The following is a 15567-nucleotide window of genomic DNA, read 5'->3' on the forward strand; positions in this document are numbered from 1 at the left end:
AGAAGTTTGGGGGGGGTTGTTTTTGTTTATTTATTTTTCCTTTTTTGACACATTCCCTGGTTTCTAGTTGACAGCTGAAGCAGATACTCTAACCTCAGACTTTCTTTGATTTTACTTATTTATATATTTCCGTGGATTGTTTTGTGACTAGTTATTCCTTTGCAAATCAAGTTTGGGATCTCTGCATATCAGTACTTTTTAAAAATATTTACTAGTTTCTTGGGACCTTTTTAAAAATTTTATATTTTACTGAATGTTAATTTTGTACAGGGTGCTTTGTTGATGAGGAGTGTTTATAGACAAATAGTGTAAAATCTCTGCTGTCATTGGTCCACAGTCTCATAATAGATTGAGCGTTTTGATGAATTAGCCCTATCAGTAAAATATTTATGCCCGTATCCAGTATTGCTACTTTACTAACATGTTACATTAGTGTTAGTAACTAATGGTTACTAACTACTAATGAAGAATGGTAAAGCAGCATCAAAGGAATTTCTGTAATATACCAATTGAGAAGAAAAGAGAAAACCTATTTGAATATTTCTCAGTGAACAAAAATACACTTTTGAAAATAGTATAAAACTTATGTCAGAGAAGCAAAGACAAATATAACTTCTGCATTTAAATTTTGAGGTACTGACATTTATTAATCTTTTTAAAAACTTTGTTAAACTTTAAAAAATTATTTTAGAGTTTTTTTATAGGTAAGGAAAAATCATCTGGTTTCAAAACTCTCCTAACAGTTAGAGGTTTAGACCTCTGTTACTTTTGGTATGCAAATATGATGGAAAATATGTCTTCGGGTAAGGTAATATAATACAACTAATATGTCTCTGCTCACTTAAGCATTTCCACAGCACTCTAAATATTTAAACTGTAAAATGAATTTATAGCACCATCATATAACCTTAACTTTGAGGTGTATACATATTAGAATTTGAAGTTTACTAAAAATACAAGGATTGACATGCCTTTTGTATTTCTTCAGAGTATGCCAAGGCCTGGCTGAAGCTAATTAAAGGACAACATGGTTGAAAGCAATCCACATACATAAAATAGAAGTGATCTTTGAATAGGAAAGCTGTGGGTAGGCAGAAGGGCTTTCATAGATGAAAATTTAATAAAAATTATAGGTAGTGGTGGCAGTTTTTAAAGTGATGTATTTTGCCCTGGCTGGTGTGGCTCAGTGGATTGAGTGCTGGCCTATGAACCAAAGGGTCACCGGTATAATTCCCAGTCAGGGCACATGCCTGGGTTGCAGGCCAGGTCCCCAGTTGGGGGTACGTGAGAAGCAACCACACATTGATGTTGCTCTCCCTCTCTCACTCCCTTCCCCTCTATCTAAAATTAAGTAAATAAAATCTTTTAAAAATAAAGTGATGCATTTTCCCTAAATGATTCTAATTTAAAATCAAGCTAGCAAAACCATGTTTTCTGGTCTTTGAAAATTTGAGTCTTTTGGAAACATCGAATAGGCATTATATGAAATTCCATAGAACGATATAGTAGTGTTTTTTTTAGTAGAGAACATCATTTTATCAACTGTTTTAATACCTGTTTGTGTGTTTTTTATTGTGCAGAAATAGCTTCTTTCACTGTGTTCATTGGTATAATGTGTTCTTTGTCTCTATGTATTTAAGCAACTAAACTCAGCTCGCCTTGAAGGAGATAACATTATGGTAAATTTCTCTTACATGCTCAACTTCCTGCATGTAAAATGGCTAAAGGTTTGTTGGCCTATTGTGTTTTCTACATCTTGAATAAAGTGCCTTCTCTTGCTATTAGCTCCATGTAAAGGTCTAAAATATTCAAGGCCATGCACTCATTAGTTTAACAAAATATATAGGGTATATTAGCTGAAGAAATATTAGAACTGAAAGAAAATAATAGTGTTCTAATTGCTAAATATATCAGCTATGCCAAATTCAAATTTTAGAATCTGAATTTACACATAAACTTATTGTGCCTTTTATACCCAGTAAAAGATGTTAATTTAGCTGACACTGCGTATGTTCACTTTTGGCAAAGAAAATTAACAAAATTTACGTAATGTGGAAATAGGTATTAAGGTACACAAACTTATTTTGTTTCTCAGTACCTTCAATGTTCCCTTAATTTTTACCCAAAGTCAGCATAGAATTAATTTCTTTTGCAATCCCAGGCCAAGACAAACTCTAGTAGTTTAGGTATTTCTGTAGTGGCAAAGCCCATTCCCCATATAGTGCCAATTCACTTAAGGAAGTTGCAGAATACTGATAACCTTGGGCAAGAATTGAGAATGAGAACTGTTATATAGTATCTAATGTATATGGAGCTTGATTTGAGGAAATTTTAGAGATGTTAGGAATCTTATTTTTTTTAACAAAATAGAAATACAAAAAATCTGAACATTGCCCAGATCTTATAAATGTTATCCAATAAAGATTTATGAATGTTTGATACTATATTCCTAGGTACATTACTTCCATAGAAATGGCATGGAAATTGCAGTACAGGTAATAATAAATTGGCAGTTAACTGACTGCTTTTAGGCCTAATATTAGCATTGAACTAAAAGCAGGGAGGAGAAATCTATGAAGCTGTGGCTAAATGAGGGCTTTCCTTAGATAGCAAGAGAATGCATTTATTTATTTCCATTATCCTATCTGTAGGTAAATGAAAAACGTAAGACTAATTTCATCCAGTCATTGGTAATTTAGTATATAAATCATGGGTTTCCTTTTGTGAAAAATATCCTAAATAGCAGCAGTTTCATTTATTAGGCATTTGTTTTATTACTGATATCAGTGACTTTAAGATGTATTTAACTCTGATAATTTTAAATTCATTATATCTGTAGTTTATTGCCCCCACCCCCCTACCCCATGGCTATGTTAGTCTTCATTGTCCATTTATCCTTGCTTTATTTTAATTTCCTAAAGTTCTAGAATTAGGCCTAACTGAGGAGTGATAAATCATTTGGTCTAAACTTCTCATTTTACAGATGAGAAAACTAGAACAAAGAGGGGTTAAATATTCCCAATTTTAGAAAAGTTATTCTTATTGACTTAAAGAATTAGTATTAAGATTCAAAAATTCATAGTATTTACATATATGAAGGCATACTTTCACAATACATTAAGCTGTACTAATTTAGTTACTATTGTATTTAATCTGCTATTGTGATTCTGGAAAAGGAGTATGCTGCTTGAATTAAAATATTTACATTTCTCTATACTAAGTTGTAGACAATGTTAAATTCCAACTTTCATGCTGTGTTTTTCTCTAATTTTTAATGCTGGCTAGATTTGGGCAGAGGAAGTGACAAAAGTAAGTAAATTATTAAACTACAGAATTTTGAAACAAAAATTTAATTGTCATTCATTCAGAAAATACTGGGCAATAACCATGGGGCTAGTTACAGTCTTTGTTACTGTATCTTATAAAATCTGACAGTGATTATGGAACACTCAGGTCCACAGAACAATAGAACAATGCTGCAGAGATAATTGTTTGCACACACTATTGATACCTGTTATATTACAGGATAATCTTTACAGTGCCTTGCCAGAAGACAGTTTAAATACTTGGTTTCTTTGTGTGACAGTTATGTAAAATGTAGTTCTCTGTCTTCAGAGAATTAGATGTCATATGTCACACAAAGGAATTTTCTAGGTAACTGAAACTTTTTCTCTCTAGCACCAAAGCTAATTTTTCTGACACTTTAGTTGGAAACATTGGTAAAAAAGTGTTTTACTACTGCATTAAATACAAGACAGCATATATTTAATTTTACTTAAAGTTAGAGTCTTTATTTTGAATATCCATTATGTATAACAATTGGATCTGTTGTTTGGTTTTGAAGTATGTTGTCTTCTCCCTCCATGTCAAACTGTCGCTTTCAGAAGCTTTCCATATGACTGCTACTAGCCTGTATTAGCATTTCTAATCTTTCTGGGCTGAGAAATCAAATAACTAAGCAAGAATTTAATAAATAAAATTATAACTTTAGTGCACATTTGTTTCAAATGCTATTAGAAGGGTTCAGAAGAATTTTTCATTTACTTTTTATGTTCAAGCCTACCAAAATCTGACCTCAGATGAGCACAGTGCTGGGGATTGAGGGCAGGTGGTAATTGTGGTTCCTGACTATTAATAGTTTTATGCACTTTAACTTTTTATTTTCGGACTTTGTAAGATCGCTGACTATACATACAAGTCTGTTCCATGCATAGGTTATGGAGCTGTTGGTTCTATGATTTGGAAATCCAATGTGAAATTCTTGACTTATGCTCTCATCCCCCTTTGTGGAATCTATTCAATTTACTTATAGTTTCACCCTGGCCTCTGATTTCTTCCTGAACATCTAGCATGAAAAGATGGCAGAGTAGTAATAGAAATGAGAAATTGGGTTAAACAGGAAAACAGGTTGCCATAATTCTAAGCATTAGGCCTTTTCCCTAGAACTCTACATCTTAATTGAAGAATTTAAGATAGAGAATGAGATCTTCTGGAGGACAGAATAAAAAGCCTTTAAATTTATTGTCTTCCTTTAAACCCTTTTTACCTGTCTCATATGGATCATTTTCTTCCTAAGTAAGTTGATTATGCTGAACCTCAGCCTCTCAGATTAATTATTATGGTGTCTAAGTAAAAATGATTTGGGACTTTTCATCTGTTTGCAGCTACCCAAGTCATATACTGAAACTCTTTTTAAAAAGAAATGAGATTCTTTTCCTTCCTATAATTTACCTTTTCTAAATATAAAGTCTAGATTGTATAGAAGAATGACTTCCTAGCCTTTGTAACATAAGTACCTTTCTTCACAATTAAATAATTAAATTTTGCTCAAACATGGAAGGAAGACTGATCTCTTGTCCTTAAGATCATTTTATATTTAGTGTTTTAGCTTTAAAACATTATTTCCACTTCAGACTCAAGCTTCTGGGTCACTTTTAATTTGCTACCCAGCATTCTTATACTTTGTACAGAAATATTGCCACTTAGTAGGCTTTTCTGCCATTTCTAGTAAAGGCTGTTAAAATCAAGTTGTACTTGCACAATCAAAGATCTACATAGAACTTGTCTCATTTACTTCCTCTGGGTTTGTTATGGTTACTTCTGTTAAAATCTTTTTGTATTCAAGCAAGCAGAACAATAAATAATACAAACGTAGCACTGAAGTGATTGGTTTTCTTTAACATTTTCCTTAGGAAAAACATTCATTCTTTTCTTCTGGAACTTTTTTCCACTTCTTACTAGCTTCTAGATGAAGCTTACTTCAGCCTCATTATCAAAGAATTATGTATTCATTCTGGTTTCAGTCAAGTAAATTTAATTTTAACGCTTACTGAGTAATTTAAGTTTATTTCTATAAATCCAATCTAGTAGTCATTTCTTAATCCCCTCTGCCAGACCTGTTGCCAATAAAACGAGAGTAATTATAGCAACTGGTTATCTGTTTTGTTGCTACTTCCTTGCTGACTGGTTCCCTAGGTTAACTGTTGTTGCCAAGGGTGAAGGAGAGGGAGATAGGGTGTGAAAGGAAAAAGTTCAGACCTTATTTTTATACTTTTATATACAGTCTTGGAAATATTGTAATTATTTGGCTGGAAGTGGGAAGCTATTTATTCTGGAGAGGTAGAAAATATCATTACAATGACATTAGCAATGATGATTCTCAATGAGAGAAAGCTACTTTGAGTGACCTCCTCACTTACTACCAACCAACTCTTGCTAAAGGCCTGAGAAGGTGGTTTTTGCCAGTATTTATTAATGGTTGAAGCTAGTAGTGGTGTACTATTTATACACACATCTCTTTTCAGCTCCGGGTTCAGGGATTTCATTTTGGGAGTTCGAAATCAACAGTGGAAGGAGTATTTATACCATGAAAATCAGCACATTAGTGCTTTATTTTCCCCCTAGAAAGCCAGTTTACTGCAGCACACCACTAATTAAAGGTCACCTATAACTTGCAAAAAAGCCCTAGCATATCTTATGAATAATAATTCTGCCTAAAACGTATTTCATGCAAAGTTTGGAAAGAAAACCAAAAAGAAAGACATTTATGTAGGAAAAAGAATGCTTTGAAGGAACCTAAAAACTGTGTTTCTAAAAATAAGTATGTTTGGCAACTAAACACAAAAGGTTAAAATCCTGATTTCATTCTAAAGTATTTCACTTAAGATTAAAGTCTATCTTTAATATCAAAGTAAAGTAACTATAGTAATAATTGAGAATTTTTTGAAATATTTTATACATGTAAACAGGTGATTTTAAGATTTATCAAAATTGATACTTGGAAATATATTTATTATCTCACAGTTTCTCTAGGCTTTTATGTGTATGTCATTAAGCTTTGGCATTAATAGATTCTTCGAGTCAAGTACTAGTAAGAAATCAGTTCTCTCTAGGTTGAGTAATATAGAAAAACTAGGGTTAGAAACCAGGGACCAGTTTAGATAAAAAGCAGAATCAGGGAATTGCCAGATTGTCATTTGGGGATTGTTTGGGTTTTGTTGTTTTTCGAACAGTCTATACAAATGTATGTAAAATAGACTAAGTCCCCTTAATGAGGTTCTAAAACTATGTTGCAATTTAAGTCTGAACAGGAATTAAGAATAACTCAAAGTGAATTTGATCGTCAGGCAGAGATTACCAGACTTCTGCTAGAGGGAATCAGCAGCACACACGTGAGTATTCATTTATTGGAAATTCATTTGGAACCAAAGACTTTGATAGTCCTAAGGCATTTTGGGGAAGAAAACCTAAATTTTCTTGTTACTCATCTATCAGAGAAATTTAAAATATGGTACTTTTTAAGATACATGAAGAAATGTTCTAAACTTTTGTTTACACCTCATCACCTAGTTCTCTCACCATAATCAACCAGTTGTTGGTTTTTGTTGGCTGAACAGGTTGTTATTACACTGTTGACCATGGTCAATCATAATAAGCCTAGTTGTAAACTGCTAAATACTAGTGATTATCCTTGAGTGAAGTATTGTATTCTTTTTTCTTTTATTATTTACCACTTTTAAAAGGTTGTAGAACTAAGAAGTGACTGTATCTTTCCTTTACAGGCCCATCACCTCCGCTGTCTGAATGACTTTGTAGAAGCCCAGATGACTTACTATGCACAGTGTTACCAATACATGTTAGACCTCCAGAAACAACTGGGAAGGTGGTAATTTCCTACAGTGTTACCAATACATGTTAGACCCTCAAAACAACTGGGAAGGTGATAATTTCCTTGTCACACATGAAATTCTGATAAAAGAAGAAATTCCGATTTTTGCCTCTAAACTAATAATAGAAGGGAAGATTAGAAAAATTAAAGACTTTTATTAGCTAGCTTAAAATCAGATTTTTTTTTTTTAAAGGAAAACAAATATCAGACTTCTGAGATTACAAAAACATTCTGAGCTCTTCTGGCACAGAAGAATGTTAAGGATGAGAAAATCATTTAAGTAAATACCTTTTTAGTGCTATATAAAGAAAGCTTTAAAAGTGTTTAAAGTTCACTTTTCTCTTGAATATCTTTGCAGTTGGTTGAGGAAGATAAAGTAAATTGACACGTAGCTACCCCTAGAGAGAAACAAATTTGTACTTATTTGTTACTCACTTGTTCACTGTTTTTTAAGAAAAGGTTTTAGAATAGTAAGACTGCAAGCCCATTGATATTATTGTTTTGAGTGTAATAATATACATTAACCCAAGATGGTAGAATGTAAAGCATACAGCTCAATCATTCATTCAAATATTTATTGAACACCTGCCAAATACTTACTCAGTATTTTAAGTTCAAATATTATTGAACTGTTCTATAGTTTAGGATTATATCAGTAAATATAACTGTCAGAATTGCTTATTACCCTTATGCAGCTCCTTATATTGTAAGCTGACACTGGAAATGAAATGATGTATAGGACAAACATGGTCTCTGCTCCCACAACAGAGGACATGGGTAGGTAGGCCACGTGATAAGTGGCAAGGTAGAAGTGCAAGTTACTGTGAGGGGCATCTAACTGTGACTCAGGTGGGTCTAGCAAAGCTTCACAGACAAAACTATTTCAGTAGGAATAACCTAGGTGGACAAAGGGGAAGGGATATACAAGGAGGGACCCAAAAAACTGGAATTTATTTATTAGAAGTTGTGTATTTATTCTTACCTGTTTAAACTTCAGTCACCTTCAAAGTACTCTCCATTTGATGCAATACAACTATCAAGACTTTTTTTTTCACAGCTCTAAACTGTTTTGAACTCATTGATTTTGATGCCTTTTAGTGCTGCTGCCGTTTTTTGTATCACCTATTCCACTTAACCAAAATGTTTCTTTTTGAGGAGTTTTTTCACCTGGGGAAACAAACGAAATCTCTCATGGTGAGATCAGGTAAATAGGGAGGGTGGAGCATGGGGGTCCTGCCATTTTTGGTCAAAAACTGCTGAACACTCAGCGCAGTGTGGGCAGGTGAGATCGTAAATCACCCATCATGAAATGGGCAAACGCACTGAGTCTTCGAACACAGCCTCTCAGAACCAGCTGGTACACTGACACAGATGGGTTCCTAGAACACTCACTCACCTAGTGGGGAAAGCCTGTACTACAAGGGGCCCGTGTTCCATAAGATAATTCCTGGTTTTGGTGGGTCCCCACTCATATATTCCAGGCAAAGGAAGAATACAGGGTGCGGAAAAGGAGGTTTACAATTCATATGGAAAATAACACAATAATAATAAGAAGAAGAAGAATAAACTTTCATGTACTCAAAACTGTAAACCTCCTTTTGCCCCATTGTATATGTGTATAAAAGGGGCAGAAGAAAGAGAATGTGGCAAGTTCAAGGAATTAATAGTTTATTCTGGTTGAAGCATGATGTCCAAGTTAAGAATGGGATGGGAGTGAGGCTAGAAGAGGGAAGCAGGGCCATATCATGAATGCCCTTTAAACTAGGTAATGGTAAAGAGTTAAAATTTATATAGTGAGAAACTAGGAAAGCAGGGGAATGATGTGTAACATTTGAAGGAGGAATATCAAGAGAAGTTAGTTCAAGGAATAAGGCAGAAATGCCCTTGTAACTTTGGTGTTCCTTTCTGCATATTAATCCTTCATAACTAGACTTAGAACAAAATCAGACACATTTACAAAATCAATTTTAGATCTTAAATATTAGTTGTAGCCTATACCATTGGTTATCCTAATAGGATTTAGAAAAGGACTTATACTTCTATTATATTTGAAGTTTTGTTAGCAGTATTACTGTCTGAATGCAGAATACCACTTTCTCCCCCACATCATTACAACTATTTTAAGCCTAAGAGGCGTTAGTACTTCTTTTCACATTGCCCTAATACCCTGGGCATGCAGCAAAAGGGTTGCTGTTGCTACCACTCATACTTGCTTTCTGCTTAAAGCCACACAAATGCTTGGAACTCAACCATTCAAACAAAATCTAGTTATTGCTGCACTTTAGGATAAACTCAAACATTACAAGGTGAAACTAGGAAAGAATGTCTAGCTGGTTTCTCTGCCCTCAAAGAATTATATTCCTGGTAATGACAGTGATAGAGAGAGGGAGAAATTTTAGGCCTTTAATTTGTTGCAGATTATGCTCTTTAAGACAGTGTATAGAAATATTCAAATGCAGAACCTGAAAATCATCCAGATCCACACTAACAAACTTGAGAGCTATTTCTGAACAATAGAACCAGGTTGTCATGCTAATACTCTTAATAGCAATGTTGTTAGTAGTAACTGAGTAACAACAATCACTTAGGAAGGGCCTTTTTAGACACCTCTTACGTAATAATGTCATAATCCTCACACCAATGAGGTAGGTATTACTATCCACATTTTACAGATGTGAAAACACGCAAGTCAGAAGAATTGTAAATGTATTTTATTATTAAATTGGGAGTTTTTAACATATCAGGTTACACCAGGAAGTCTGTAGTTCTTTCAGTGTTTCAGTAAAAGTTCTTAGAAGGTTAAAATGGCCTTTCAAGTTTTTGTTTGATTAGTTAGTTGGTGATTTCTTTTGCTTGTTTGTTTTTACCCTTAATTCCCCAAAACTGACATAGGTAGACCGTAGTGGCTAAACAAAGGCTAAAGATACTAGTAAATTTCCTTTTAATCTCCAGAAATGTGTATATTTAATCACTGCTGAGGACTGAGTTTACTCAGGAAAGGATGTTGAGAAATGTGTTCTTTACTTTAGAGTGAAACCTGAATTGGAAGTTCTTTTTATCATTGGAACCCTCCTATTAATCAGAGAAACATTTGCTTTTAATTTTTAAAAATGCATTATTCTAAGCATAAAGGATACAATGTAAACCAAACAGACCAAATCCCTGCCTTCATGGAACCTACATTTTATTTGAGGGAAGGAGAAGAAAATCAGCATATGTATGAATGATGTAGTATATTAGAAGGTGATAAGTGATATAGAGAAAAATACAGCAGGGAGTACCTTAGTTGGTGGTAGAGGTTTGCAGTAGTCAGGAAAGACAGACTTAGAAAATGTAAGAAAACAAAGTATTCAGACATCTGAGAGAAGATGCTCCAGGAGAGGTACAGCAAGTACCAAACGCTGGAGCAGGGATATAGCTGGAATGTTCAAGCAACAGCAAGGAAGGCTCAGCTGGAAATGAATAGAAGAGACAGAGCTGAAACACACAGGGCTGTGGAATCCTTTAGGGGGTCTTGAGCTGAGGAGTGACATGATTTGATTTTAGCCTTTTACAGGGTCATTCTTGCTGCGGCGTTGAGGATAAATGTTAGAGGTAGGGTGGGAGCTGACAGACATGTTTGGAACCTATAGAATGATTTAGTCACTCAGGAGATGATGGTGACTTGGGTCAGTGTGGTTGTGGTCATTGTGGTGGAAATGGTCAAACCCTGGCTGTGTATTTTAAAATAAGTAGAACCAGGAGGATTTGTTGACAGGGTTCATGTGTATGAGGCTTAGAGGAGTTAAGAATTACTGCAAGAAAGATAAGCTAGCTAGATGGCAGGCACATTTTGTCATTAAAATATTTTTAACATCCATTAATCTTTATCCACAGTGGAGGTTGGTAGAAAGTAAACACTGCCATCAAGTGGTGGTGTTCAGGAGCTTTGGTCACTTAGAAATAGGTAATTAGCCATTTTCTTTCCAACAGTTTTCCATCCAATTATCATTGTAACAACAATCAGACTTCTGTGGCGCCTGTACCATCTGCTTCATCAAATGTGATTGGGTCTTCTGCCTTGACTTCAACAAGTGGCTTAGTAATGACCTCTCCTTCCAATCTTATTGACCTCAAGGAGGGCAGTGGCAGCAGGAAGGCCAGGGTTCTGTATGATTATGATGCTGCAAACAGTAGTGAATTATCACTTCTGGCAGATGAGGTGAGTAATGTGAGTATAAGAAGAAAATTGTATTGTAGATTGACATATCTTCTAGTGTTATAAGAAAATGTAAATTCCTTGTTACTTATTGGAAGTAGTTTTATCATGAATGCTTTCATAGATTTCAGATGTTATAATAACACTAGAATTTTAACTACTATAACAAAATAGAATGACAGAAATATTTAAAGCTTTTAACTGATAAATAACTGGAAGATTGTAAAACTGGTTCTAAAAATATCCTTTTAACTTTCAGCAAAATTGTCATAATGTTTAAAGTCCTTTGATAGTGAATGGTTAAATACAAATTGATTAGTTTTCTATGTGTTTCTTTTTTAACATAGTAACTGGAAATATTTTTATTTTGTAGGTGATCACTGTGTTCAGTGTCGCTGGGATGGATCCAGACTGGCTGATGGGGGAAAGGGGGAATCAGAAGGGCAGGGTGCCAATTACCTACTTAGAGCTGCTCAATTAAGTAGGTGAACTGTGGAAAGGTTACCCATCATGACACCATATTTATATATAGTTAACCCTAAATAAAACAGGTTTAGTATCTTCCATGTTAATGTCTTAAGAGACTGAAAAGAGAATACCAGCCATCAGAAACTGGCTTTCTGCCAATAAACTTGCATGGTAACTATTTCATTACAGAATTTATGTTAGAGCTTTTGTGCCAAGAATGTTTTCTTACAAAATTCTCTTTCTACTGAGGTTTCACTAATAAGCAGCTTCTACTTTTGAGCCCCAACTTAAAGCAGAACTGTTTTCTACTGAATTTTTCATTAATGGCAAGCTTTTTCTTTTATGTAAAATAAATTTATTGTGAATTGATATCAGTGACTCATTTATTAGGTATAGCCAAAGAATAAAATTAAAACTTGTTTTTAATTATTGGTTTCAAAAGACATCTAAGATATAAACCTCTTTTATGAAGAATATGTTTCTGAATGTTTCCATGAACAGAAATGCAATTATACCGTGTTTACCTTGTTTTCCAACTGAAATTGAGTTATTTCAGTACTGTATTTTGATGGGGTTTTTTATTTTATTAAACACTACTGAATGATTTCTTCTACATTTAAGAACAACTAGTCTTTGAAAAAGCATTACCATACTTCTGTGGTATATTTTGAGTAAAGGTTCTAAAACATCTGGGACAAGTTCAGTCCACCAGCAATGTTTTAAGATTGTTCAGTTGGTGCAATTTAACGCATGATCAGAATTGGACTCGTAAGAACATACTGCAGTGCAATAAAGAGAATTTATTCTTATTGAACAACAAATCTTTATAAAAATACAGACTAGTGCAACAACATTCATCATAGAGTAAACTGTATACAATCTACTTTTGGTTAACTCTGAGCTTACTAATAAAATATTGAAAATTATTAATGAACTTAGATTGTGTTGATCGGGATCTCTAGTTATGAAACACACACTAGTAAAATGAGTCAGGAAATTGTTACTTGGACTATTGCTATGAATCAACAGATTATTTCCATGTTAGGACTTCTTATGTCATTCTTATTCATTCATAAATATTTGTTGAGGTCCAGGTACTATGTTGATCAACTGAGGATACTACCCTGAACAAGATGCAGAATCAGTGTCAATGGCATTTAGGAGAAATATAGGGAACTGTGTCTGGGAGCTTTGGGGGTCACCTAATTCAGACTTGATGAGTGGGAGATGGTTTGGAGAGGAAGTGTTTCAGAGGGAAAAAGAGGTGCCAGGTGTAGAGCCAAAAGAGTGTAGCATGTTCTTAGAACTAAAAGTAGTTCATTCAGTCAGACTTACCCATGAAGTACAAAGGTGTAGCTCATGTCTTCAGAGACTTTTAATGTAGCAAAATGATATTTTGGGGTACTTTTAAAAATGATAAATACTTAACACAAAAGGATATTTGAAAATGATGTTTAACAGTTTCTAATAAGAGTTTGGTAAACATGTTGATAATGTAGTTCACAGTCCAGATTTTAAAATTGTTGTTACCCTTTCATTTCGGTGCTGAGACAAGTCCTCTGCGATTTTATGATTGTATAAGACGTTGATTCACACTGTGAATTGCCAGACTCTTAACCCCAAAAGCTGCTCAAGCTGGTTACTTAGCTATTGAACCAAGTGAGCAAAGCTTTTTTCCCCCAGGAAGGAGGTTCCGCAAACAGCCTAGCTGCCTATTATGCTATACAAGTCCAGATACAGCCTTTAAAAGGTCATACAAAAAAAAACAGGTCTACTTAACAGGAATTATAAGTTTTATAGCAGGTAGAGTAATCAAGGGGAGAGTATGGACACTGGAATGGAGTGGTCCTGGATTCATCCACTCTTCCTCACATATTGTGCTCATTGAACTTTCGCTCAAATGATATGTAAACTGCAATTTCCTTATTAGTAAAATGCAGATAATCATGCCAACTTAAGATTATCATTATCTTGTCTGTTAGGCAATTTTTAGGGGAAGTTTTGGCACATAGAAACATTCTCTTAAGTATCAGTTTCCCTTTATTTGCCCTCGCAGCTTTCCTGGCCTACCCAGACTAGGCCTTGTGAATGACTGCGCTCAAGATACCTCTTAACACACCTCATCTGATCTTTCCTAGTTCTGTCCTCCACCCTCTTTAAACCAGACTCAGATCTAGGTTTAATTGCACCACAGTCTGTAAATTTTTATCAGAACCTCTGCTTTCCAGTAAATGAATATTGATTATAGTAACCCAGTAATATACATTAGCCTTCAATCGTGTTAAGGTTCAAAGGCTTCTTGTGCCTTTGTCTATCACAAATCTACACTACAACATGTGGGCTTGTTCTTCTGCTTATTGCTTTTTATTTTAATGGGCTTGTGTGTGATTGGTTGTTTGCCGTGGGTTTTTTTGTTTTGGTTTTGGCTTATTTCATAAAGTCATAGGTTTAATTTTTACTCAGGTAAAGGCCCAAAAATGTTCTTGGGCATGGAAGAAAAGCTTGGGAAGCCTATTCATGGTGCAATTCAGAATGATTTACATAAACTCTGTGCCTCTGAGCTTGGGTATAGTATATGTATTTGAAAAATACACATGAATAAAATAAACTTGGAGATAATTGTAGGCTCTTTTACAAACAGAACAATAAGTGATTGGATCGTCTCTACATGTGTTCTCAAAGTAATTAACTTAAAAGACCATGGTGTTAAATATTTTTTTATGGTGCTAATTAGAAGAATTCGTATTGTAGGAGATTAGGTCCCCAGAATGGGAATGTGCCTCATTCTGGGGAACATGAGAAGTAAGAAACCAGAATCCAGTAGGTTATAGAGTCCATCCTCATAGTCTGCTATTATCCTCCACCAGAACAAATGAACAGAATGTGAATGTAAGGATATTTCCGAGGTGAACTGGGGAAGGTAGTGGAGTGCAGGACAATAAGCAACAGCTTTGTTTACTTAGGCTCAGCTTAACTCCAGGCTTTGTTGACAAGGTTTCTCAAAAATCTCTACTGTGCCTCCCAAATGCCTGAAAATTTTAATATGTTGCCAGGGTTAGGAGTCATAATAGATGGGTAACTTTGCGATTTGACCTACAGCCAGCTTTGTCTCAGTCCCTTCTCCAGATAAATAAGTACCTCATATGAGACTTGACAGGGGAGGAGGGATTTTCAAGAGCACATCTGCCCTTTTTCTCACATTGTCCTAATCAGAAAGTCTACTCAGTGGGGCAGTGGTTCTCAGTGTGAGACCTCAGTATCAGCCTCACCTAGGAACTTTACTAAAAATGCTAATTCATATTTCCAAGCACTTTTTCTATAACTTTATTTGTACTGATGTTTTTGTCTTCAAGGGGCTCAAGGGGCTATAGAACTAGTCTTAGTTCTTCGTACAAGGTTTTTTTTTTTTTTTTTTTTTTTTTTTTTAAATTCTCACCCAAGGACACTTTCCATTGCCTTTTTTTAAGAGGAAGGGAGCTGGGAGAGAAAAACATCAATTGGTTACCTCTCAAAGGCTTCCCAGCTAGGGATGGAACCTGCAACTGAGGTATGTGCCTTGACCTGAATTGAACCTGCAGTCTTCTGGTGTACAGTCCAACCAACTTAGCCACACTGGCCAGGGCACATTTTTAAAACTAAAACAAAAACTACTTACTGTGTTCTAGCACTAATCAAAATTATAGTTCCTTTTATAGTTTATTTGTTTAGTATATATCAATCACTTCAGAATGTA

General features: G+C 34.7%; 1 protein-coding gene across 4 annotated transcripts in view; it reads left to right on the forward strand.

Annotated features, from left to right (window-relative positions):
* SH3GLB1 (SH3 domain containing GRB2 like, endophilin B1) overlaps positions 1-13320 on the forward strand; it is a 32641-nt gene extending 19321 nt beyond the window's left edge. Inside the window, exons 6-11 of one of the 4 annotated variants that reach the window (XM_090269687.1) lie at positions 1641-1727; positions 3286-3309; positions 6582-6671; positions 7062-7165; positions 11141-11369; positions 11740-13320. In XM_090269687.1, the coding sequence (XP_090125813.1) occupies positions 1641-1727; positions 3286-3309; positions 6582-6671; positions 7062-7165; positions 11141-11369; positions 11740-11847 (642 nt within the window). In that variant the 3' untranslated portion in view covers positions 11848-13320. The remainder of the gene's footprint in view (positions 1-1640; positions 1728-3285; positions 3310-6581; positions 6672-7061; positions 7166-11140; positions 11370-11739) is intronic. The other 3 variants (XM_090269688.1, XM_090269685.1, XM_090269686.1) reach the window with 3 other exon arrangements.
* The last annotated feature ends 2247 nt before the right edge of the window (positions 13321-15567 follow it).

This window comes from Furipterus horrens, unplaced genomic scaffold (genome assembly GCF_987537825.1).
Source record: "Furipterus horrens unplaced genomic scaffold, mFurHor1.1.pri manual_scaffold_3, whole genome shotgun sequence".
Classification (NCBI taxonomy): Eukaryota; Metazoa; Chordata; class Mammalia; order Chiroptera; family Furipteridae; genus Furipterus; species Furipterus horrens.